At 45.7% G+C, this 26,896-nt stretch overlaps 1 protein-coding gene across 1 annotated transcript in view; it reads right to left on the bottom strand.

Annotated features, from left to right (window-relative positions):
* Window positions 1-26,896, bottom strand: part of LOC119176192 (lon protease homolog 2, peroxisomal) — a 65,209-nt gene that overhangs the window by 15,184 nt on the left and 23,129 nt on the right. Inside the window, exons 11-14 of the mRNA XM_037427359.2 lie at window positions 21,471-21,550; window positions 17,311-17,407; window positions 16,893-17,028; window positions 9,827-10,047 (exon numbers count right to left, since the gene is read on the bottom strand). Of these exons, the coding sequence (XP_037283256.2) occupies window positions 9,827-10,047; window positions 16,893-17,028; window positions 17,311-17,407; window positions 21,471-21,550 (534 nt within the window). The remainder of the gene's footprint in view (window positions 1-9,826; window positions 10,048-16,892; window positions 17,029-17,310; window positions 17,408-21,470; window positions 21,551-26,896) is intronic.

Below are 26,896 nucleotides of genomic sequence, written 5' to 3'. Positions count from 1 at the left end.
CATTTAACAGTCTGAATGTTGCATTCTTGGCTAATCCCCTAAAGTAGGTACGTGCCATTTATATAGAGAAACAAACAAAGTAGATGCTGTCTCACAAGTGGTGGAGAGTGCTGCCCGGTCCCTGCATCCTCTCGCACTCTTGGACACCTCCAGCGTCTTTTAGAACACATCCCTGGATCTCCGTTCAGGCCGCCGCTTAAACGACCTGGGATTGGTAATGTTGCAAGCCGACCAGCCCAGTGCGGCAGCTTCGCCACCGCTCCCACCACCAAAAAACCCTTCTCGGCTGGTCACCAGCCCTCAAAAGGATCCTGTGCTGTTTGCAGGGCTTCCGGGTGAGGACGTTGAAGACTGGCTTGAGGAGTATGACCGCGTGAGTGCCATCAACAACTGGGATGATCCTGTGAAACTCACTCGCGTTGCGTTCTACTAGAGCGGCGTCGCAAAAACATGGTTTTTGAACCCCGCTACGGATTTTCCGACATGGCCCGTTTTTACACATCAGCTCTACCATATTTTTTCCAACACATCAGTGCGCTCGGATATCACCAAGAAGAGCCTTCGTGCACGTGTTCTACGCCCTGGCGAGTCTTACACTTCTTACATTGAAGATGTTTTCGCCCTCTGCCGCCGTATCAACGACTATATGGCGGAAAATGATCGTGTGCGCCACCTGCCCAAAGGTATTGCGACTGTCACTTTTAATGCGCTAGTGGTGCAGAACCCCCAGATCGTAGCCGATGTTGTCACTACCTGTCAGCACCTTGAGGAGCTTCAGACCACTCGGGTGCGACCTGATATCCATCTTGGTAGGAAGCGCAGCAACTATAACACGGAACACACAACATAAGCGCTTGTGTTGTGTGTTCTGCGTAATAGTTGCTGCACTTCCTACCAAGATGGATTCATACCAACTGGCCCGATACAATTGTTTATCAACCTGATATGTCTGGCCTGAGCTCGAGCCATGACACAACAGAGCTGCGTGCATTGATCCACTCTATCATCCGCGAGGAACTTCATGCACAGGCTTCACCTCGCCACCTTGATATTCGAACGACGCCACCTGCTACTAGTCTACGCGACATTGTGAGAGAGAAACTGGCCTTGATGACTGGCATACCAGTTCCGAGCTCACATCCCGTGCCCATGCCAAGTTATGCTCACATTGCTGCAATGACACCTGTGCCCCACCAAAGTCTGGCCTCAATGACTGGCACACCTGTTCCAAGCTCACATCCTGTGTATATGCGGACATATGCTCAGGTTGCTGCTATGACACCTGCACCCCAGCAAAGCCCAATGCAGCTACCAGCGCTTGGAGTGCATGGTTCGCTCAACTGACTCTCACCGCGAGGGTCTGCCCAGCCTTACAACGCCTGGCGCACTACGCGGCCGACTTGCTTCTATTGCGGCATCCGTGGTCATATTTCAAGGTTTTGCTGACGCTGTCAACAAGACAAAAGATGAAGCTACGATGACTTTGAACGGGATGACTTCTACACCACTGGACTGCCCTATCGCCGACTGTATCAGAACAGCACACGTCGCAAACAATGGCCTGACAGAGCGATTCCACTGGACTCTAATCAATATGATATTCATGCACATCGAACCGAACCACAATAACTGGGACAAAATCTTGCCGTTCATAACATTTGCACAAAACAACGCTGTTCAACGAACCACCGGATATTCACCTTTCTTCCTGTCTACGGTGATGCGCCGACATTCACCATCGACGTCTCTTTCTGCAATGTAACGACACAAATGTCCAAAACTACACCGGAACATTTCGTATGCAAGCTCGCTGACACATGACAATGTGCTTAACTCAACACGAAGGCCAGTCGACAATACCGCAAGCAATGCTATGACGGCTTTCGTCGAGACGTCACCTTTTGTCCTGGAGATGAAGTACTACTTTAAATGCCTGTTCATACACCCGGATTGTGTGAAAAGTTTGTCACGCTTTCTTGGACCTTACGTTGTTTGTGAATGAACACCTCCTGTCAATTACCTTGTCACTCCCAACGACGGTTCCTCTGTCGTTACCGTGCCTCCGAAATAGTCCATGTTTCACGTCTGAAACCCTTTGTTCGCCGTACCTTTCCCGCCTAAGTATCGGCCAGGCCAGCCGCTCAAGTGCTTATTTATGCGTCCCATCTTCTCATCTGCCCATGCTCATCATCACCACTCCAGTTTGGGTTGTGGGGCACATACTCAAGACAATAAATAAGGGTCTTGAGGCTCCTAGAAGCCGTCCTGCGATGAATAAATAAATATATATGTATATATATATATATATATATATATCCCACACTTTAGATATACTTCCGGAGCCCCTGACTAGGCTACAGATGAGATTACAACCAAGCATTTTCTTATTTAAGTGTACTGACTCTATTTTGAAGCTAGCTTTTTATTTCATTTCATTTTTATTCCCCATATATGGCCCGTAGATGTGCTTCACATGAAGTAGAGTGAGAAGTATTGTTGTGTTCTGGGTTTTCGGTTTCGGAATGACATGTGAGGATGCCAGGGGGCGCCGCTCTGGCATCTAGGATTTCAAGGCGACTGTAAAATAAAACCAGTGTGTGTTGGGTAACCGTGGAGTGCGGTTGTTGTTCTTCTCTTCGGGGCTTTGCGCCAACCCGCGTGTTCGGGCTGGTCGGCGTACCCGCCGGCCGCGTACGTCTCCGTCGGCCGTGTTCTTTTGCTTCGTCGGGACCAGCCAGCCCACAACACAGCAATGCCAACGAGGACGTGTAAGAACCCATTTCGTTTTCCGTGTTCGTCTTTTTTCTTGCTTCTAATAGACCTACCCTGCTAACCCTAGACGCTCTTTGTTCCCAGCAAGGTGGCTACTGCGTGCTGCGTCGCTTCATTCCTTCTTCATTCAGCTACGCCGCCTTTGTCGTCTTCTTCAAACAGTGTACTGGCGTCATTTTCTTCTCGTCTGCGCCTCTCCATTCTTCTTGCTTGAAATGGCGTCTCCTATTCCACCTCCCCTATTTCTTCATTCGTCCGGAGACCCGCCACTTCCACGGGCGGACTGGAAATTGGTGTTTCAGGCCTACGCAGACGTGGCCGGGGAGTACGCCAGCAAGCCCGAGCGTCGCAAGGCCCTGCTGCTCAACGCGTTGGGCCCTACCGGGTTAAAGCTCTTCTATACTTTGGACGCCACCAACGCGTCGCCGACGCCAGCGTCGGGCGATGCTTTCAAGAAAGCATCGCCCGACGCTGCTCTTTTCGATGAGCATTTTGAAGATGTCTCGTGCAATTATCTCGCACGCGTAAAATTCCAAGAAAGGCGACAATTGCCTGGTGAGCCAGTCGCCGAGTTCATTACTTCTCTTCGAACGCTCGCCGCGTCGTGCGGCTTCGGTGCGCTCGAGGACGATATGATCCGCTATCAGCTTTTCACCTGGGTAGCCTCGCAAAACGTCTGCTGCCGCATGCTTCAAAAGGGCTCCTCGATTTCATTATCCGAAGCCCTCTCAATTGCGCGAGAGGACAAGCTTATTCGCTCCCAGTTGGAGCGATTCGCTCCGCATTCAGTGCAGCAACTTTCTGCTGCGGGGGGCCAAGGCGGCGGCTCTTCGTTTCACGGGACGTGTCAACGTGGCGGCCCTTCATCTTTGTCTCGGCGCGGCGGCCAACTAGGCAGCCTCTCTGCGTCGCGGGGGCGAAGAAGCCGGCAATATGGCGACCCTATTCCGCCCAATTCTGGTTTTCAGGTACAGCACCGAGCTCCTAACTCGCGTTCGCAATTTTCTTCTCCAAGCACAACCGCGCATTGCTTTCGTTGCGGATCGGCTCGGCATTTAGCCAATTTGGCGCAGTGTCCCGAGAGAAACCGCACTTGTCTTGCGTGCAGAAAAATCGAACATTTTCAGTCCGTATGCAATTCCTGTCCAGCAAATCTTCCTGGACCAGTTTCTTTGTCCGCTCTTTCGAGCACTGCACAGACCAATACGGTCACTGTTTTAAATGTGGATGGCCTCCACACTACGTCCGAGCCCAGCATCGTAGCTTCAGTGGGCCATGTGCCCTTGTCATTTCTCGTGGACACTGGTGCCTCAGTATCTTTAATCAGTGCCGCTGACTTTCATAGTCATTTTTCCAACATTCGGCTTTTGCCTTCACGCGTCGTTCTACAAACATATTCCAAGGAAACGATTGATATATTAGGTCATTATACAGCTCAGGTCTCCTATCGCAGTCGCACTGCTTCCATTACTTTTTATGTAACAGCCAATGGCAGCTCGCTTTTGGGACGTGATGCCATCAGGGCTTTGTCCATCAACATCGTCGGTGCGTCTATGACGTGCGCTCAAGTCGACGTCCAAGATGATCTTCCGGCCAACGCGCCTTCTGAATTCCACCACCTGTTCACCCGTGAACTGGGTTGTGTGTGCGGTTTTGTGCACAAAGTGATGCGTCGACCAGGTGTGTGCCCTGTGCGTGCCAAGCTGCACCGCATTCCCCTTCTTCTCCGTGAGCAAGTCTCTGCGGAACTGTCTCGACTTCAAGCCAGCGGAATTATCGAGCCTGTCTCTGCTTCCGACTGGGTTTCTCCACTGGTCGTCATCAAGAAAAAAGATGGATCCCTTCGACTATGCGTCGACTTACGAGAACCGAACAAGGCGATCGTCGTAGACGGTTTTCCACTTCCTCACATTGAAGAACTGCTTCATCAGCTCTCCGGAGTGGTATGTTTCTCCAAGCTGGACCTCCCGTCCGCTTATCACCAAGTTGAACTTTCTGAGTGCAGTAGAGACTTAACCACATTTGTATCGCACGAAGGCTTGTTTCGGTTTCGCCGCGTGTGTTTTGGGCTTGCATCTGCCCCTGCAGTGTTTCAGAAAATGATGTCAATTATTCTTAAAGGTTGTAATGGCGCCCTTTGTTACTTGGGCAACATTTTGGTATGGGGACGTACTCGCGAAGAGCACGATGCTAACTTGCATACTGTTCTCAACCACATCAGTGAATCTGGTATAAAACTTAATAACAAGTGCATTTTTTCTGTGAATGAGTTACAATTTCTAGGACATGAAGTCAGTTCCCGCGGCGTGACACCTGTTGAATCTAAAGTTCAGGCCATCGTCAATTCCCCACGGCCTACTGATGCCAAAACCTTGCAATCTTTTTTAGGTCTTGTTGGTTATTATGCCAAGTTTGTTCCTCACTATGCTGATGTTGTTGAACCACTGCGTACTCTACTTCGTCAAGCACAGCCTTTTAACTGGTCAGCTGAAGCTGAGCAGAGCTTCATTCGAGTTAAGTCAATACTGGCCTCAAAGCCAGCTGTTAGTATTTTCAATGAGAAGCTTCCCATCGTCATCACGACGGATGCGTCTGATGTTGGACTGGGAGCAGTGTTTCAACAACTCAGAGGTGATCAGCTGATCACTATCGCTTTTGCATCTCGTACATTGACCCCTGCTGAACGTAGATATTCAGTAGAAGAGGGTGAAGCTCTCGCGTGTTTTTTTTGCCTGTGAGAAATGGCATGTTTACTTGTGGGGCCGGCCCTTCACATTACGTACAGATCACCAAGCACTAGTTGCTCTTCTTTCTGCAGGATTCGAAGGCCGCCGCCCCATTCGCATTTCCCGTTGGTGTGCCAAACTCATGTATTATAATTTCAGTGTTCAATATTGTAAGGGTTCTAATAATGTGGTTGCTGATGCACTGTCGCGCCTTCCTCTTCAGATACCGGTTACTGAAGAGCGGGATGAGGAAGTTGTTTCATAAATTACTTCCTGCATTACTAAAGCTGAGCTTCAGGCAGCTACAGCTGCAGATTCCACTTTGTCTCAAGTTCTCAAATATTTACGTGAAGGATGGCCTTCCAAATGTGCTCTTGCTTCTGAATTCTTGCCTTACTTCGCAGTCCGACAGGAACTGTCTTGTGTCGAGGACTTGCTTTTCCGCGATGAACGCGTGATTCCCCTTGCTTCTTTCCGTAACAAGCTAATACAGCTTGCCCATGAAGCCCATCCAGGCATTGTCCGGACCAAACAGAATCTCCGAAACAGGTACTGGTGGCCAGCCTTAGACAAGCAGGTCGAGCATGCAGTTTACAACTGCCATATATGTCAGGCAGCTGACAAGTCTTCCAAACCTGCATTTTCTCCGTTGCAGCCAGTCCAGTGGCCTGATCGGCCTTGGCAGAAACTCGGCATGGACATCATCGGTCCTTTGCATAATGCTCCGCAAAATGCCCGGTTCATTGTTTCTCTCATCGACTACCATTCCAAATGGCCAGAGCTTTGTTTCAAACACACGGTTACTTCTGAGGTCATCATTGAGTTTCTGTTTTCAATCTTCAGCCGGGAAGGTTTTCCTGGTGCCATAGTTACAGACAATGGTCCACAGTTTCAGTCCCAACATTTCGAGGCTTTTCTTTCACAACGAGGAATTCAGCACTTGAGGTCATCAGTTTTCTATCCCCAATCAAATGGGCAAATTGAGCGCTTTAATCGCGTTCTGAAGGGACATATCCAGATCACCCAATTAGAGCACCGTCCCCTCAAGCAAGTCTTGACTGAATGTTGAGCTTCATACAGGTTCACACCACAAGGCTCCACTGGAGTGTCTCCTGCTCAACTTCTCCACGGTAGGCAACCGCGACTTGCTCTCGACATAGTCTCTTTGCCTCGTAACATAGCAGCGTCTTCTCCTGATCAAATCCGCACCAGGGTCTTTTCTCATCAACAAGCAATGAAAAAGTATGTCGACACCCGTCAAGGTGCAAAGCAGACCAAAGTTCGCACTGGCGATCTAGTCAAGGTTCGTGTGCCAGGCAAGCGCCCCAAGTATCGGGGTCCTTACAAAGTCTTGGGCCAGGTTAGCCCCACTTCGTTTCGCTTAAGTGGTGGTAACATCTGGAATGCTTCGCGCCTTGTTATTTTTCATACGGATTCGCCTTCAACACCTAAAAGTCTTCCCCATCACGTTCCGTCCACCCCTTTCAACTACGCATCAGACTGTTACATGTGGCCTCCATGTACAGGCATTTCTTCTTCTGTTACATGTGGCCTCCATGTACAGGCATTTCTTCTTCAACGGGGGAGGAGTTACCAGTCGGTGTCGCTGGTTCAAGTACACCAAGTCTTACGGTTCACTTCGAACCTTCAAATACGGCTGAGACCGTTGAACTGGACTCCGGTCCGCAAAATTCTTTCGAAGCTCATGCTGCGAGCTCTGATGAGACCGCGAATTTTAACGCTTGTTCAGAGATTTCACAATCTTCTACTGCTCTTGATGTGTCACATCAAAGCACAAGTGACCAAGGTGCAGAGACACCTGATTCTACACCCAAAAAGGCCCGCCCTAAGCGGAAGTGGCAGAAGCCGCGTCGGTTCGAAGACTACGTGTCGTAGAACTCTTGTTCATTACTGTTCGTGAACATTATTGTTCTGTGCAAAGGTCCAATGCATCCAAATCTATATTGTACTGAGTTGTATACAATTTTTTTAGTGCATTTTCAGGACTTCCAATGTACACTTTTTCAATGCATTTTCAGGACTCATAGTGTGTGAGTTCGGTGTGCCGTGCTCTGAATTTTCATGTGTTCTAATGTACATACCTTGTAAAATATGTTGGTATCGATCATGTACAAATATAAACAGTGTATAGGTGAACTTTTTTCGAGGAGGGGATGATTGTTGTGTTCTGGTTTTTTCGGTTTCGGAATGACATGTGAGGATGCCAGGGGGCGCCGCTCTGGCCTCTAGGATTTCAAGGCGACTGTAGAATAAAACCAGTGTGTGTTGGGTAACCGTGGAGTGTGGTTGTTGTTCTTCTCTTCAGCGCTTTGCACCAACCCGCGTGTTCGGGCTGGTCGGCGTCCCCGCCGGCCGCGTACGTCTCCGTCGGCCGTGTTCTTCTTCTGCTTCGTCGGGACCAGCCAGCCCACAACACAGCAAGTATGTTATCAGAAACAATAAAATCCAAATAAAACTAGGGATATAACACAAATATCTGACAACTCAACAGTTATATTTATCGCTAATCAGTAAACATGTCAGCAAAAAAAAAGTTACCGTAACAAGAGATGGCACCACATAAAAAATGTGGTCAGAATTTGGAGTAATTATCATAGTGCAAAGCACTTTGCAAATATTTGTAGCATTAAACAGCAACCAGTGCCCAGCTGGTGGGATCTGTGGATCTGTGGCAAAATACATACACTCAAACCTCAATATAACGAAGTCACATCTGTTACGAAAATATTTTGTTATATCCAATAATTCATTATAAACATATATTTGCAACACCGTATCTGTGACAAAGCTATTCCTCTCTTACTTTGTTGTAACGGATAATCCGTTTTATCCGGGTTAATTACATCGAGGTTTGAGTGTAGTTGAGTAGGCACACAAAGTGTAAGTTGTGGCTTTGTCTTTGAACCACCATCATATGTGGACAAACCTTTAGCAAGACCTGGAAGGGCTACTTGACAGGGCCACAAAAAGGGCGGATCCTGGAGCTAGTGAAACACTGAACAGTACATTAGCGGTGTAAAGCTGCAAGCCCTTAAAATGCAGGCCTGCAGTTGATGGGGATTCAACACCGACAATGCATAAAGGCCCAAACGCATGCACGCGATGTTCGAGTGATAGCGACAAGCTTGCTCCGTTGCGCCATCGCATCGCGGTGGTTGCAACCACATGTTGGCGATGTGTGATTTTTGCTAGATTTAAACCTATCATGTGCATATTCATAAATTGTGAATAGAAGTTTAAAAGTATGTCGATGACAACATGCCAAATTCATTGCTGTCTTGTGTGGCATAAGGAAGCCACAAAAGCATTTCACAACCTTCTTTTTTCACTATCTTGAAATTAACCGTGACCGGTTGCCAGAAAAGTATGCTACGATAGCTACAGCGCACTTTGCATGACAATTTCACATTGCAGCAAGCAGCAATAATTGTCACACGCTGGCATCGAAGCAACAAAACAAACCTTCGATAACAAGATTCAGGACAAAATACGGCCGCTCTTTCACTCTCCGCATGAGGTGCGAATGCAAAAAAGGTGGTTGATACCTTGCATTCCTTGAAGTATACGCAGATAACAAGCATCGAGAGGAAATTCCAACTAAAGCGAGGACCAGCCGCTTGCCGGAAATCGTCACGCTGGCTTCCGGGCGACAAGCGATCTTTCCTAGTTTTCCAGAAAAGCGCGATGCAACAAGCAACGGCTACAAATTGGCCTCTGCGACAGCAAATCCTGCAGCTTATCACTTTCGTTTATTGCTGTTGCTACAAAATCGCATGCACGTGGTTGGGCTTAAAATGCAGCCAAGGTCTTAAAGTGGTACTGTATGTGTGGTGAAACTTGTATTGCCTTAAGCATATTTAAAGTGCCGTCTAATGTAGATAAGGAGCCATGGGTTCAACTGCAACTGTAACAATACTGTTCATAATGCTATTTCCTGCAGAGGCTACCTAAATACAATAAGATATTTAAAAATTAAAACCTTGCCAATGTACCCTGCATTAGCACTCTCCAGGCATATTCAGGCATTTTTTTCTCAGTGTGTTACAAATTTGACTACATATTACGAGAATATTTTACAGAAGGGGTGAACTGAATCGTTTATACCTATCGTTCCTCAATATACATCTAAGAAACCAGAAAAGCTGGTGCACACCATAAGCTAATGAGATCTGCTGATTCCCAACCTTTGCTGCTCTACGACCAATAAGTTTGTAGGAAGTGGTAAGATCATGGTGTAGTCTATAACAGCTGAACAGTGACAGTGTTTAGAAGCTAAAGACTATTCCTGTGAAGAAATGACAACTTACTCCTAGAATGCCTTCAATGGCCATTTCATCAATGACGATGGGCAAAGAGGGAGGGTGTGCCACAGCCACTGTTACTGCACTCTGGTTGGACAGCTGATCCTGCTGAAGAGCCACTGGACAGATGGTCTCATTTTCAACAAGCTTCACAGCAACAGCCCGGCAGAGAGCACCAATTTTGCGCTCTAACGTCCGCACTCCAGCTTCTCTTGTGTACTTGATCACTGGGCATATCGCAAGTGTGAGACGGTAAGGCTGCTAGTTATAAACACTTGTTTACACATGTCACAATCAGAAGACTGAAAAAGGAACATGAGATCATGCTATACGATGGCAACAATCTCAGGACTTGAAGAAGGCTCCTTTCCCCAAAAAATGTTCTGTCTACTCTCTAACCTCCCCATTTCTTTCCTAAAAAATAGTAACCTAATAGACTGCACAAGCTATCAAAAAAGCCGTAAAGGCACAGGTCATTGTGGTTAAAAAGGAATGGTAATTAGATGATGCATGCTTACCCATTCTATATTCATCTGACGAATTTAGTTGTTGTCATTGAGTATAGCTGTCACTTTGTGACCTGGTAAACGCAGAAGTCTCTAGAATTGATTGTGTTTTGATTGACAGAACACCTACATTGCGATTTGTGTTTCAATTTTAAGAGACAACTTCGTAGCCATCTGGTTTCACAACAGGTTGCTTACTGGTTGTCAAGAGATGTTCAGCATTATACAGTAAAACCTCGTTAGTTCGAACTCGGTTATTTCGAAATCCCGCTGAATTCGAAGGATTTCCGCGGTCCCGTATTTTGCAATGTAAGTTTGAGTGGATAAATTGAAGCGGTGGCCGGCACCAGTCCGGTTAATTCAAAAACTTTGGGTGCCATGTGACAGTTACAGATTCCGATTTCGCCGCGAATCCGCGGAACGACGGCTATTAATGGCCACAAGGTAATGCAACGTATCGATATTAACGAGTGGCAGCCTTGCTACTTCCTGTGCAAAAAAGGAACAAAAAAACAAAAAAAAACACGGTCTCGTGGTCAACCAAAACGTGCGCTTGCAGAAAAGAAGCCGTGCTTCACTGCACGGCTTCACTGAACGGTGACACGCGGGCAGCTTATTGCATGTTTCACGCAACGTCAGCAAGTCATGGTTTACCCATTCTTTCTGGGATCGTGAATAAAGGGCAGTTTGGCGGAAATCGCGATTTATGCGAACCTCCAATTGCCGGTAGCTTCAGCAATTCGCGTCTTTGCACTGCTGGCGGAGTTCTTGCCAGCAACACCTACTTCGAAAACTAAATTCGAAAGTTCCAAAGATCATTTTTTCCAGCCAAAACACATCGTGAGCTTCGTCATACTGGCCATTAATAAAGTCATAATTATAATAGAAAGAATGTGCGAGTGGTCGCATCATGACGAGCTGACGAAGCCAGTGACCAGTGACCACCACCGGCAATACACTCTTTCACCAGAGAAGTGTTGGCCACTACCTCCCACATGCATACGTCAGTTAACTATTACCATACTATTTTTAACGGTATCGTAGATGTCAAGCAAATGTGGAAAAAACTAAACACAATTATATCTTCAAGTAATAGGACGCCCGGTGTCGACGAAATTACAATTGATAATCATATATTTAAAGGAACAGCATTAGCCAATAAATTCAATGGGTACTTTACTTCTTTGTCAGAAAGTACTTACGACGGAAATGCATTAAGTTACATGCCAACACCTATAGCCCCCTCAATATTTATTGACCCTACGGAGCAAACTGAGGTAAACAACGTTTTCATGAAACTTAAAAAAAGCAAAAGTGAGGACATTGACGGCATAAAAATGGAACCGGTTATATTTGTTATTGATTTATTATCACCCTGCCTGACGCATATTTATAATATTGTTTTAAGCACAGGTATGTTCCCTAAGCGGATGAAAAATGCCAAAGTTGCAGTGCTTTATAAAGGTGGTGACAAAAATGAAATGAGTAATTACCGGCCAATATCGGTATTACCTATATTTTCAAAGGCTCTAGAAAAAATCATTTTCACTAGATTGTATAAATTTTTGGACTCGCATTCTGTGATTACAACAGCACAATATGGGTTCAGGTCTGGCGTATCGACGGAGACAGCGCTGTTGCATCAAAAAGAGTTGATACTGGGCAACATTGAAGCAAGAAAGCTAACATTAGGCGTATTCATAGACTTTACGAAGGCGTTCGACAGAATTGATCACCAAACCTTGTTAGAAAAATTGTTTTATTACGGGATTAGAGGCATCGCGCTCGATTTAATAGAAAGCTACCTTAGTGATCGGTACCAGTGTGTGTCTATAAATAGGCAAACATCTATGCCCAAAAAAATCAAACGCGGTGTACCACAGGGAAGCATATTAGGACCTCTTCTACTATTAAACCTTTATATCAATGATATTGTAAATGTGGATCACTCAATAACGTACATTATTTATGCAGATGATACAAGCTTATTCTTTACGGGAACAAATATAGACGATTTGATAAAAGCAGCTAATAAAACGTTAGTCAATTTTTTGAAATGGTTCTGCCAAAATTCGTTACAGATCAACAGCTCTAAAACCAAGGCCGTTCTTTTCCGTGCGAAAGGAATAACATGTACGTACACACAAAAACTGATGCTAAATAATTTCAATATCGAACTTTCAGAGACTGTCAAAACTTTGGGCGTCATCTTTCATCAACATATGTTCTGGAATTCTCACACTGAACAATTGTGTATTAAGCTAAGAAAAGCCCTTGGCGTGCTGAGAAGGTGTCAGTCGTTTCTACCGCTCCCCCAGAAACTTCTTATCTTTAATACGCTTTTTTGTTCTCATCTACGCTATTGTCAGTTGGTATGGGCTTCTGGAACTGAAACATCAAAACAAAAGTTGTATACACTTCAAAAAAGCGCTTTGCGGGCTGTTGCAAATATAGGTTACAGAGAACACACATCCCATTTATTTGTCAAGTTTAAAGTTTTAAAATTTTGTGTTGCATATGAACATAACTTGTTGTTGTCTTTGAGGTCTGAAATTCGAAAGAATTGCGCAAACCTGAGAGGCTTAGCACATTTACAGCCGAAAATTTTGTTGCGTCCGATGCGGAGTTCTGAACACTGGCACATCCCCCGACCGCGAACAAATTACGGACTCCAAATGCTAAAGCACTCTGTTCCCCATATACTAAATAAGTTCAAGCTCACAGAACAGCAATTGCGTCTCCTTTCAAGTAGTGATATATTAAACCTGTTTGTATAAAGAGTTATAAACCCAGAAAAATTACACCCAGTACTTGTAAATGCATGAAATTTTAAGTGTACCCCTTTCTGTTATAGCGTCTTATTTTGGTTGCCTTTTTTCCCAATAATTGTTTGTTTGTAAACACCCAAGTGTGCATCTATTCTGTACTTCATAAACAACCACTAGAATGTTATTTTCTTTTCTTTTTTCTTTCAATCATACGTGAGCACTGTATGAAGTTTGGTGTGCCATTGTTTCTGTTGCCTTGTACAAATGGGAGGTGGGGCTAGTCAAGCTGCTATAGCGCAGCTTTTTTCCTACTTTCCATGCCACAATTGTTTCTTGTTTGTGTAAATCACGGTGTATCGTTGTGGTGAAATAAATTTCAACTTCAACTTTCAACTTTCAACTTTTAACTCACGGCCCTTATTCCCCAGCAGCAGCAAAGCAACTAACAACGGCGGCGGTCAGATCTGCAACGCAGCAGAGGGTGCTAAGAATCTCTGGGTTTGGACAGGCCGCCATTGGAACCTGAACTTGGCAACGTTTAACGCTAGAACCTTATCTAGTGAGGCATGTCTAGCTGTACTATTCGAGGAGCTATAGGGTGTTAAATGGGATGTAACAGAGCTCAGTGAGGTTAGGAGGACAGACGAGGCCTATACAGTGCTACAGAATGGCCACGTCCTTTCCTATCGCGGCTTGGCTGACAAAAGAGAACTGGGCGAGGGGTTCCTTATCAACAGAAATACAGCTCGCAACATAGAGGAATACTATAGCATTAATGAAAGGGTGGTAGGTATCATAATTAAAGTCAATAAGAGATACAAGATAAAGGTTGTACAGGCTTACGTGCCTACATCCAGCTATGATGACGCGTCAGTTGAAAGCTTCTATAAAGGCGTGAAATCGGCAATGAATAAGGTAAAAACAGAGTATACTATACTGATGGGCGACTTCAATGCCAAGGTAGGGAAGAAGCAGGCTGGAGCCCAGGCAATAGGAGATTATGGCATAAGTACTAGAAATGCTGGAGGGGAGCTATTAGTAGAATTTGCAGAACACAATAACTTACGGATCTTAAACATTTACCAAAAACGAGAGAATCATAAGTGGACATAGAGGAGCCCTAATGGCGAAAGTAAGAATGAAATAGACATTATACTGAGTGCACAGCCAGACAATGTGCAGGATGTGCAAATTCTTGGCAAGGTACGATACAGTGACCATAGAATGGTACCATCTCGAGTTCGCCAGGAATTGAAGAAGGAATGACAGAAACTGATATGCATGAAGCCAATAAATGAGCTAGCACTGAGATGGAAAGTACAGGAATTCAGAGTCTCCCTTTAGATCAGGTACTCGGCTCTTATCGAGAACACCAGCATAGTGTTGACGCAATGAATGATAACTTGACGATAATCATTACGGAGAGTGCAGTGGAAGTTGGAGGCACGGTACTTAGGCAGGACACTGGCAAGCTGTCCCAGGAGATAAAGAACCTCATTAAAAAGCGTCAAAGCATGAAAGCCTCAAATACAACAGACATAATAGAATTGGCAGAGCTTTCGAAGCTGTTTAATAAGAGTAATGTATCCGATGTAAGAAGGTATAATATGGAGAAAATCGAACACAGTCTGTAGAAAGGAGGAAGCGTCAAAGCAGTGAAGAGGAAACGTGGGATAGGCAAAAATCAGATGCATGCACTAAGTGACACAGAAGACAAAGTAACTATCAATATGGATAGGATAGTTAAAGTAGCGAAGGAGTTTAACAGAGATCTGTACAGTAGCCAGGATAACCACAACCTTAACATAAGAACTAGTAGTAACCCAGTTGGCATCCCACCAGTAATGATAGAATAAGTCAGAAAAGCCTTGGAGGGAATGTAAAGAGGCAAAGCTTCAGGTGAGGATCAGATAACATCAGATCGGCTGAAAGACGGAGGACAGATTGTGTTAGAAAAACTAGCCACCCTGTTTACAAAGTGTTTCCTGACGGGAAGAGTACCAGAATCTTGGAAGAATGCTAACATCATCTTAATATGTACATAAGGAGATGACAAGGACTTGAAGAATTACAGGCCGATCAGCTTCCTCTCCATCGTATGCAAACTATTTACAAAGGTAATTTCTAACAGAATTAAGACATCAGAACTCAATCAACCAAAGGAACAATCAGGATTTAAGACAGGCTACTCAACAATCGACCCCATTCATACTATCAATCAGGTAGTAGAGAAATGCTCAGAATACAGCCAACCACTATACATAGCCGTCATAGATTACGAGAAGGCATTTGATTCAGTAGAAATATCAGCAGTCATGCAGACACTGCAGAATCAGGGCGTCGACGAAGCATATATAAACAACCTGGAAGAAATCTACAGGGGGTCAACTGCTGCCATAATGCTTCATAAAGAAAGCAACAGAATACCAATCAAGAAGGGTGTAAGGCAGGGGAATTCAATCTCCCCAATGCTATTATTTACCGCGTGCTTACAGGAGGTTTTCAGAAGCCTAGAATGGGAACTGTTAGGGATAAGAGTTAATGGAGAGTACCTTAGTAACCTGCATTTCGCCGATCACATTGCATTGCTGAGTAACTCAGGGGTCAAATAGCAACTCATGATTACGGAGTTAGACAAGGAGAGCAGAAAGGTGGTTCTTAAAATTAATCTGTAGAAAACAAAAGTAATGTACAACAATCTCGGATGAGAACACCGCTTCAAAATAAGTAATAGTGCATTTGAAGTTGTAAAAGACTATGTCTACTTAGGACATGTAATAACCGCACAGCCGTGCCATGAGACTGAAGTAACTAGATGAATAAGAATGGGGTAGAGCACATTTGGCAAACACTCTCAAATCATGACTGGTAGATTGCCACTATCCTTCAAGAGAAAGGTATATGACAGCTGCATCCTGACAGTACTTAGCTACAGATCAGAAACCTGGAGACTTACAAAGAGGGTTCAGCTTAAATTGAGAACGACGCAGCGAGCAATGGAAAGGAAAATGATAGGTGTAACCTTAAGAGATAAGAAGAGAGCAGGGCGGATCAGAGAACAAACCGGAATTAAGGATATCATAGTTGAAATCAAGAAAAAAAAAATGGGCATGGGCCGGGCATGTAGCGCGTAGGCAAAATAACCACTGGTCATTAAGGGTAACTGACTGGATTCCCAGAGAAGGCAAGTGGGTTAGGGGGAGACAAAGTTAGGTGGGCAGATGAGGTTAAGAATTTTGCGGGTATAAAGTGGCAGCAGCAAGCACAGGGCGGAGTTGACTGGCGGAACATATGGGAGAGGCCTTCGTCCTGCAGTGGGCATAGTCAGGCGGCGGCGGCGGCGGCTGCTGCTGCTGTTGCTGCTGCTGCTGATGATGATGTGGCTTCAAAAGTGTCCATATTCCAACGTATGTGATCAGAAGCATAAGTTATTGAGGGATTATAGGAGGGGTCAACACCCCCCCTCCCCAACACCCCCCCTCCCCCACAAAGTAAAATTCTGGTGAAGACAGAACACAGGTATAAACTAAGACAAAAAAGCTTCTTTAAAAAATGCCATTCCAGCCCTCGACAGGAGTTTCATCCAGTTTAGCATATTAGGCAATTTTGTCACTTTCTACCTAACCAGATGAGATTCCATCAGAATCTTGACTCTGCATACAATTCTAGTCCAAAAGGCTTCTATGAGGGAACACACCACCAGGAACCCACTACATTCAATGGTGAATGGCCCTACAGATGGGAAGCTTATGTTTTGTTAACACGTCACAGTTCATAAAAGCAAACACTGGATCTTACCAAGTTTTCTCAGTGCTTCATTGGTCACTTGCATCATATCAGTTGTAATTCCATGCTCTTTCAGTTGCTTAGGAAGGAGATGGTTTCGAGCAATGTGTTCCTTCTCCTCGTGAGTATAACCAGGTACAGGAATGACCTAGTTACCAAAAAAATATAGAGAGCAACAGTGCTTTTTAGTTAAACTTTTGAATTATTAAGCACAGCTGCTCAATTTTGTATTTTTTACACTTTGCAATCTAATTAGACAAAACTATAAACATTCCCCCTACATGACATCTGCTAAGAAACAACACTGGGAGCCCAAAAGTAAATGTAAACGTTCAATGGGCTGAAGTCTGCAACATTCACTCTCACCCATGCATGTCAATACTTGTCAGGAAATACCAGCATAAGCGACTCAGTGCAAGAAGCCACTTGCCTCCATCCGGTCCAATAAGGCTGCTGGAATTGTGGAAACTGTATTGGCTGTGGCAATAAACAGAACACTTGAAAGATCATAAGGAATGTTCAAGTAGCTGAAAAATGCCGATAAGGAAAAAAATGAGAGAAAACGAACAAGAAAAATAAAAACTTACAATTACACCAGTCCCTCTAGTCCAAACGTCTAAAAAAAAAAAGCACAACAGACTGCATTCCTCAGACAAATTTTGATGCATACGTAATACTACTAAAATTTTAAAAGTGGAACTGGTCTTGTTAAATGGAACCTGAAGAGAACAGGAAGATATGTTCCATATAACAGGAGATCTGTTTACTAAGAGATGAACAGGGGTGCCGAATTCAAGTACAAATCGGTCCAGGCAGTTGTTCCATTTAAGCAGGAGTTCCATTTAAAATATTTTGGTTTACTGAAAGTATACTACACATTTCATGTCGAAAACACTCTAAAAATTACTCTGAACTAGACGCTTTCTTTCCATATTAACAGATATTACACAATAAGATTAGTTAAGTGAAAAAAAGAAAGAGAGAAACAGTTTTGATCAAAAGCTCACTTCCAATGTGGCTCTCGCATTGACAACCAGCCCGAGGCTATGCCTCCCTGGGAATTCACCACCATCACATTTAGTAAGACAACAAAGTTACTGCGCTCCGATACATCATCTACAATTGATGAATGCTCGATCATCGAGGCCCCATGCACTAATACCTGCAAACTATGTACAGATGCTGCTATCCTATAAGACGGCAGAAGGACATCATTCCTGAGTACTACGCATAATTTTTTAAGTGGCCACCAGCGTTATCTATCTACGGAAGCCACTCCTCCTGTGATGGAAATTCAAGCCATACATGATGCAATCCAGGATGCCACCTCTAAGCTGCTTACAATTAAGCAGATTGACGTATACACTGATTCCTTAGGAGCTATTAAGGAGCTCAAGAAAGTACACAAGGTGATGGAGATCTGCGAGGCGATTGATAAGCTGAACCATAATACAGCTACTTGCGTAAAAGTACATTGGATTCAAGGCCATGCTGCAAGCCCACAACAACATTGCTGCTGACCAGCAGGTGCACTGCCCTCCAGACATGGAGCTTCTAGCTATTCCCCTTCCACCATCCCCCCAAAACTTATTCCATGTCCGTAAAAATGTTCTCCCGCAGGATACACGAGCTCTCATTCCACCGTGTGTCTCCTCTGTCCCCCCTCACGTTACTAGGGCGGAGGAAGTTGTGCTTAGGAGGCTTCGGGCAGGGGTGGCCCTTACACCGGCCGTTATATTGTCGTGGAACTGGTCACATTTATGAGTTGGTGATACGTTCCTGTATTGTCCCACTCCAGCAATGCAAGCAGATGCATACCACCTTATATAGACATGTAAAGGGTTGCAGCCAGAACGCTCCTGTCACTTCTTTCAAGCCGGCCTTCGCTACAGTGACACAGCCAGTTACAACCGCTGAATACATGACAACACATTCCACAACACTACTTCACTTCATACACAACACCGGCATAACGGCGCACATTTAACAAACATACTCGTAAAAATATTATGTCTTAAAGGCAAGTCTTTGTCACAATTAAAAAAAAAGCCAAAGCTTTGATAGCAACGGCAGTACATCTAATACCAATAAAAAGTTCCATAGTTTTATCAGTCCAGCATAGTTAAATAAACATCTGCAAATTAATTAAATTCAAAAGCATTATTTCTGCACAAACAGGGATCCACAACACTAGCTTTCAAAACACTGGCAAAGATGAGGAGCACAAATGGAAGCTATAAAAAGCAGTGAACGTTTTTTTTTTTTTTTCTAATAGTATAATGCCAGCTTTAACATTCGGCGCGCAGAAATCCAGGGATGCTGGTGGATAGTCACACGAAGCTACCCCCAGCTCTGTTAATTACAAGATAGGGTGTGGAAGTGTTGAGGACCTGCAGAGTCAAGAAGGGCACCATCTTTTGTTTTTGACCTCCCCATGCAAGGCTAACAAAATGAAGGACACAGACTCGTCCCTACCACTCCCAATTGCCCTGGCCTGAACGTCCTTGAAGCGTCTACCCTCCCTCACATACATAAAAATGACAAGCTCTGACACATGCTTTCTCTTGATTCTACAATAAAAAGCATGAAGGGCACAATAGCATCTTACTTCCCTTGGGGCTTGTATTTGCTAACACGGCAGCAATGACAATGACAGCATCCTGAAACTTTCGCTTGAAGTGTCCATCTTACTGATATTGTACACAAAAAACAATAAGAACAAATCACCATAAATAATTATTCACAACATGCCCCTCCTGCTAGGGCCTTTATGCCTAATAAATAAATAATAAATTCAGAATGGCTGCCCACTGATGATAAATTGCATATCAAGTCGTCTTAAGTGCACTGAAGTAAAACAAATGCCAAAAACATGTCTGTGTTTGTAGCCTGCAAAACATGGTATTATATATACCGTCCTAAGTGGCAAACCTTGCACGAGTATGCACATCATAATGCCTTCTAGTTTTCAAGCATGGATAAATATTGAAAAAAAAAAAAGAAAAAGTGAAAGCACAATGCATTGGCACCACTCACTGTGCACCTTATATCACTGTCCCAGTGCAGACGGCTATCATATATTCAAATATACACGAAGTACTGTCCAGGCTCCAGCAATAAAAAAAGAAAAAGAAAAGAAAAACAAGAAACTTGGTAGTGTTAAACAATCTGAGACGTTCGACTAAATTCAAGTAGCAAAATAAATGCACCTTAAAGTTACGGTTCAGCATTGTCAATTTTTATTTTTGTAAGGTTTCCCACAGAACTTGATTTACTTTTATTCCCATCTGAAAATTCTTTGTTTCCGAGAATATATTTTTACAGAAAAACATTGCCTAACACTTTTTTTGTAGATAATTTTTCACATTAGGTGCACTGGGTTTTCTTATAGGCTTGCTAAACTTGTTGATGCTGAAACATGAAGCATGACTGATGATTTTACTTTTTGACACTCTAAGCCAACAGACAATTAAACAAAGAAAATCAAAGGTGACATTATTTATCGTTGCTTAACTGTACTGTAGCAATTATGACAAATGAAAACAACTTAATGTGGACAAAAAATTACATTTGCCATTGGTGAGGATAAAACCCACAATACTCCCAAGATTACATGTGCAGAAATGTCAAACAATGTGGATAAGGAACACCCAGATGCATAATTTGACGGTTGCTTTCCTTGGCATCAATGTCAGTTCACATCATTAGGTTATGTCTAACAGAGAAATCAGCCCCTCACGTTATTCCATTTTGTTAATGACACTGCAGTGGCATCTGATACACAAAATCCAATACTAGACAAATCGAAAGAAGTACCGTAGTACAGCACACAAAATGCCATATAGTGCTACACCTCCCCCTTCCCCACTGATTTCTCTGCTGAAACACCCCTGTGGTTTCTTGTTTTTGTAGCCGCAGCAGAAAAAAAGAGGAAAATAAGAAGAAACCTAAAGACTGGTAAGGCAGCAGACTGACTGACATGCTCCTTGTTTGGAACACATTTTGAGCTGCATCCACGTACCAATGAGTGTAAGCAGTGTCCTAAATTCATTTTCACTGACACTTTACAGTCAAAACATAATTCTGGGAAAACAAAGTAAAAACCATAATTACCTGGCTTCCTTTCTTTCATTTTTTTTTCCCTCAATCTGCACCATATATATATATACTGAACCCTAATTGTAAGACAGTGCCACATCAAAAATACAAGATAAATTCCCCCCAAGAAGCATGATAGGGCATCTTTCTTTAGTTCCTCCACACTTCAGGAAAGAGGCACCTAATGGGTGCTATTAGTCTAAGTGTCCACTAGAGCAACAGGTCATAAATAACATGCAAATTGCCAAAGCCACCCAGAGCAATGACACAGAAGACCACATTCGCATTTTTTTGAAGACTGCAAACTCTAGGTAAGTAGGAACAGTCATAAGCAAGTCATCAGAAATATTGTAATGAGTGCAACACAAGCTGAGGATATATATCACTAAACAAGCCACTTCTTCGATCCTGGGGGTAAAATAAAATGAAATGAAATGCACAAAGCTTTTTGATCTTACATAAAGCTAAGGCACCAAAATGCCACAAGGATACTGATCAATGAAGGCACAGTTCTGCTCTGGATCCAGGACCTCAAGTAAAGCTGCAGCAGGGTCACCATGAATTCCAGGTGTCTAAAAAAAAAAAAAGGCTAATGAAATGCTTCATCATAAACAACAAGTACATAAGATTAATGTGCAAAATTCAGTTCTTCATGCCCATCCTTTACAGATCACCCTATGTTAATAAGATCTATAAAGATGGACTAACACATAAAAGGCTTCACTGCAATGCCACTATAGTCTCCAAAAAAATATCCCAGCTCAACATATTTTATATCAATAAAAGGTTCAAATGCATTAAGCATTTTCCTGTTAAGATTTGTGTTGAAAGCTATACTGAACAGAAAAAAAACTTGGTGCACTAGTCAAAGCTACACGAAAAGGCAATCTGTTGTGTATTCGTATTGGTTCTGCGACGCCACCAGAGATGGCGCTGTGATCTATGTACCTGTTTGTCGTGTATATAAGTCCACCGTACAATAAACACCGGCAGTCGTCGGTAGCCCATGGCGGCAGTCATGTGTACGAGTTTCTCTCTTCCGTGATAGCGGCTCACCGCGCCGCAATACCACATTGGCGACGAGGATGGCCACCGGTATATCTCCCCCGTCGCCGTTCCTTGAGACTCCGGGCACGCCAGCGATTCCTTGGCACCGCTGGTTCCGGTTGTTCCATAACTTCGTGCTCGCGTCCGGCGCCGACGAGTGGCCAGCATCCCGCCGTCGCGCGCTTCTGCTTCACTGCCTGGGCCCCGAGGGCCAACGAATTTTCGACGCCTTGCCGGCACCGCCCCCACCCCAGCCGCCACTTTCAACTGAAGCCACGGTCAGCAAGTCGACGGAAAAACAGACGTCCGCGCACACCGCTGCCGCAAGCCCTCCGGACCCATACGACGTTGCCGTCGACACACTGGCACACTACTTCACCGCCACCGTCAACGTCCGAGTGGAACGTCATCATTTTCGTGATCGTCGACAGCTTTCCGGTGAGTCGGTTGCCGAATTTGCTTTGGCGCTCCGGGAACTGGCAGCCCCGTGTAATTTCGCCGCTACCATGGATGATAACTTGTGCGAACAGTTCGTTGCCGGAGTAACTTGCCCGCAACTCAGAGAACGACTGCTCCTCGAAGGCGACGCATTGACATTGGACCGAGCGGTAGAAATTGCCAAACTTCGCGAACAAACTCGCCGAGAAGCTGAAACCTTCGCGAACCCGATTCACTGCATTACGCAGCGCCGACGCGGACGCAACCCGGCTAGGCATGATAGCCCCCGATTTCGCTTCAACGGGTCCCGCCCCCCTAGTCAGCATCGTCGTAGCTCGTCGCGCACTCGCCAAAACTACAAGCCCAAGCCGGAAACTGCCGCTGCCGACCCCCTGCACGCCGTATCTCGTGATAACTGCGATAACTGCAGCGCAACAGGATGCGAACGGTCGCGCTGTCCCGCCCGCGGCCGCACCTGTTATGGTTGCGGACGCCGCGGACACTTCTAGAGAGTTTGTCGGAGCTCGCGTCGCGGCCAACCACGAAGGCCTGCACCAGTCCGCGAACTCCTCTGGGACGATGACGCTGAGAGCGGTCACAGTATTTTGACTATTTGCACAAACAAACGCAGAGGCCTGTATGGTGACGTCGACGTGTCGGTGATTAACCCGAAGCCGCTCACGCGCAAAGTCTCGTTTCTCATCGACACAGGCTCTGCAGTGTCAATAATTGGGGAAGGTCACTTTCGAAACCTTTTTCAAGATAAAGTACAACTCAGGACCCCCAGCATTACTCTGTTTGACTTTTCACGCCAGAAGATCCCTGTGCTTGGCCTGTTTGAAGCAACGCTGTCGTACAAGGCACGAACAGCCATCGTACCGCTTTACGTAACGCGCAGTGGGACCTCCCTTTTGGGATTAGATGCTGTGCAAGCCCTGAATTTTCAAATTTCAGGGAAGGAGCTACGTTGCCTGCACACGGTCGTTCAGCAAACGTCCACCTCCGCAACCTCAACGTTGCCTGCAACGAGCTCAAACGCACAAGGGCGCATTCCACCGCAAGGCGCTATCGTAGAGCAACCGCAGAGTGAGCCAAAGTTTGGCATGCCTGCATTGCTGTGGGCCAGGTTTTCTCACCTGTTTACCCCAGGTTTGGGCCTTGTCAGAGGTTTTCAGCACAAGGTGAAGATGAAACAGGCAGTCTCCCCAGTCGCCCAAAAGTTGAGGCGCCTCCCGTTCTCAGTACGCCAACCAGTAAGCGACCAACTACAGACCCTGCTCTCTGCCGACATCATCGAAAGGATCGATGCCTCCGAATGGGTTTCTCCCATCGTCGCAGTCCAGAAGGAAGATGGAAGCATCCGTCTTTGTGTTGACCTAAGGGAGCCAAACAAAGCCATTGTGGTCGACAACTTCCCGCTGCCTCACACTGAGGAACTGCTGCATGCCTTAAACGGAGCCCGCCACTTCTCAAAGCTAGACCTCGCCTCTGCGTACCACCAAGTCCTGCTGCACCCGGACAGCAGGGATCTCACAGCGTTTGTTACGCACGAGGGTCTTTTTCGGTTTAAAAGGGTCTGCTTTGGATTGGCGTTGGCCCCAGCAGCCTTTCAGCAGCTCATGACAAGAATCCTGCAAGGCTGTCATGGTGTTCTTTGTTACATAGACGACATCATCGTCTTCGGGAAGACTGAGAAAGAACATGCGAAGAACCTGGAAGAAGTTCTGCATCGCATTGCGAAAGCAGGTCTGAAACTTAACGAAAAATGTGTTTTCAATGCAACAGAACTCTCTTTCCTTGGACATCGTGTCAGTGCGGAAGGCATAGCACCCCTTCAAGCCATGCCTTCCGCACTGACAAAGTCGATGCAATCGTCCACGCCCCCACACCAGCAGAACCCGGCACACTCCATTCATTCTTAGGACTTGTCGAATACTACGCAAAGTTCATTCCTAGGCTAGCCGAGGAAGTCGAGCCTATGCGTCGACTGCTGCGCAAAGACATACCTTTTGAGTGGGACACAGCCGCCCAAGCAAGTTTTGAGAGAGTGAAGACTCTTCTGGCCTCCCACAAGGTGTTGCACATGTTTGACCCAGCTCTTCCAGTGACTGTCACAACTGATGCTTCTGCATACGAGCTAGGTGCCGTTTTGCAGCAAGTGGACGGTCAGAAAAGCCTGACCATTGCGTTTGCTTCGCGCACTCTAACCAATGCAGAAAGGAAGTACTCCGCCAGCGAGCGTGAAGCATTGGCTTGCGTGTGGGCATGCGAAAAGTGGCATGTTTATTTGTGGGGACGGCCTTTCACTCTTCAGACGGATCATCAGGCATTGGTAGCGTCGCTGTCTAACAAGGGAACAGGGCGACGTCCCTTTCGCATTGCAAGGTGGGCTGAGCGACTTCTACGCTACAACTACACCGTCGAATACCGCAAGAGCTCGGAGAACAAGGTAGCAGACGCGCTGTCACGTCTTCCAGCGGAAGGTAAGCCGGAATGCACACCTCAACCTAAAGACGACTCTACAGAAGTTGTGTTCCTAGTCGAGCCGCTGTGCATCGCTAAGGACCAGTTCGAGCAGTCCACCAGTGACGACGACACTCTGGCAAAAGTCAAGGAATACGTTACTTCGTCATGGCCTCCACACAAGCTCGTCCCAAGCCATCTGCTGCCGTACTTCATGCTACGCAACGAGTTGTCAGTGGTAACCAACTTACTTCTTCGTGGGGAGCGACTTGTAGTTCAACAGTCCCTTGCGCATCAGGTAATCTCCACAGCGCATGAAGCTCATCCCGGCATCGTCAGGACGAAAGCGCGACTTCGAGAACGGTTTTGGTGGCCGGGTATGGACCGGCAAACAGAAGTCGCAATACAAAACTGCAGCATCTGTCAGAAGGCCGACAGGAGTGCGAAAACGGCACCTGCTCCACTGCAACCTGTTCCATTTCCAGAGCGCCCTTGGCAAAAAGTCGCCATAGACATTGTTGGCCCTCTGGAAAGAGCTCCTCAAGATTGTAGGTTCGCCATTACACTGGTTGACTATTTTTCTAAGTGGCCCGAAGTTCAATTCTCCAACGAGGTATCTACAAGAACGATCACCAACTTCTTGCTGTCAATTTTTTCTCGCGAGGGATACCCTGACGAGATAGTCACTGATAACGGGCCCCAATTTTCTTCACGAGAATTTTCGCAATTCTTGGATGAGCGTGGTATCCGACTGACACATTCTTCGGTGTATTACCCTCAAGCCAACGGACTTGTCGAAAGGTTTAATCGTGTTTTTAAGGACTTTGTACAGGTTGCTGCGTTAGAACATGGCCCTCTTCGACAAGCGGCACTGGAGTACTTGGGTGTTTACCGGTGCACACCTCACGCAACCACGGGAGTAGCACCAGCCTTGCTCCTACATAGACGACTGCCCCGAACACGACTGGACATCATTGGGCACCCATCCCCATCATTCTTCACAGACCCTGCCAAAGAACTTGGCCTGCTTCGGAAGAGAGTCGCACAGAAGCAAAAATACAGCAAGATGTACACAGACTTCCGCCGTGCAGCCAAGAAACCAAACATAGCAGTTGGAGACATGGTCCGTGTGAAGAAGCCGGCATCTTTTAAAGGAGACCTCTAGTTCAGTCGTTCTCGGAAGGTGGTGGAACAACGAGGGCCAGCCTCTTTCTGCCTAGACGATGGGCGAACATGGAACTCCTCCAAGTTGAGCAAGGTTCCTGCATAGGCCGCCCAGCCTCACCCAGTCATCCAAACGCCAGATGTTCACGCTCACTCAGCACAGCCTTCAAGCCCGTCACCTGTGCCTTGGTGACAGTGGGCAATCAGCAGTGCCACTCAGTACCCCCCTCAGTGAAGTGCCTAGTGTTCTGTGCAGCCCTTGTGTAGCATCGCAAGAGACACAACAGGCTGTCTCTTCTCCACCCTCTTCACAACCGCCTTCTCGTCGGGAGCTACCCGCGAAGACGAGACGACCGCCTCGAAGATTTATGGATTACGTTTAGAGTGGATCCAGTGACATGAACGCGTCTGCTTGCTGCAATTGAGTGTATATTTTGGTGTAAAGTTTTTGGCATTTTGAGTGTACAGTTGTGTAAATATTCCATGCTTACTGTATATAGATGAAATGCCTCTCCACTAACACGTACTAACAATTACTAATCAACTAAAAAAAAAAATAAGAGAGGGAATATGTTGTGTATTCGTATTGGTTCTGCGACGCCACCAGAGATGGCGCTGTGATCTATGTACCTGTTTGTCGTGTATATAAGTCCACCGTACAATAAACACCGGCAGTCGTCGGTAGCCCATGGCGGCAGTCATGTGTACGAGTTTCTCTCTTCCGTGATAGCGGCTCACCGCGCCGCAATACCACACAATCATGTGCAGTGATTTCCTATCAGAACTGGACTTCTAACCCATAGACT

This window comes from Rhipicephalus microplus, chromosome X, assembly GCF_043290135.1.
Source record: "Rhipicephalus microplus isolate Deutch F79 chromosome X, USDA_Rmic, whole genome shotgun sequence".
In the NCBI taxonomy this organism is placed as follows: domain Eukaryota; kingdom Metazoa; phylum Arthropoda; class Arachnida; order Ixodida; family Ixodidae; genus Rhipicephalus; species Rhipicephalus microplus.
This window is presented reverse-complemented; position numbering and strand designations above follow the sequence as displayed.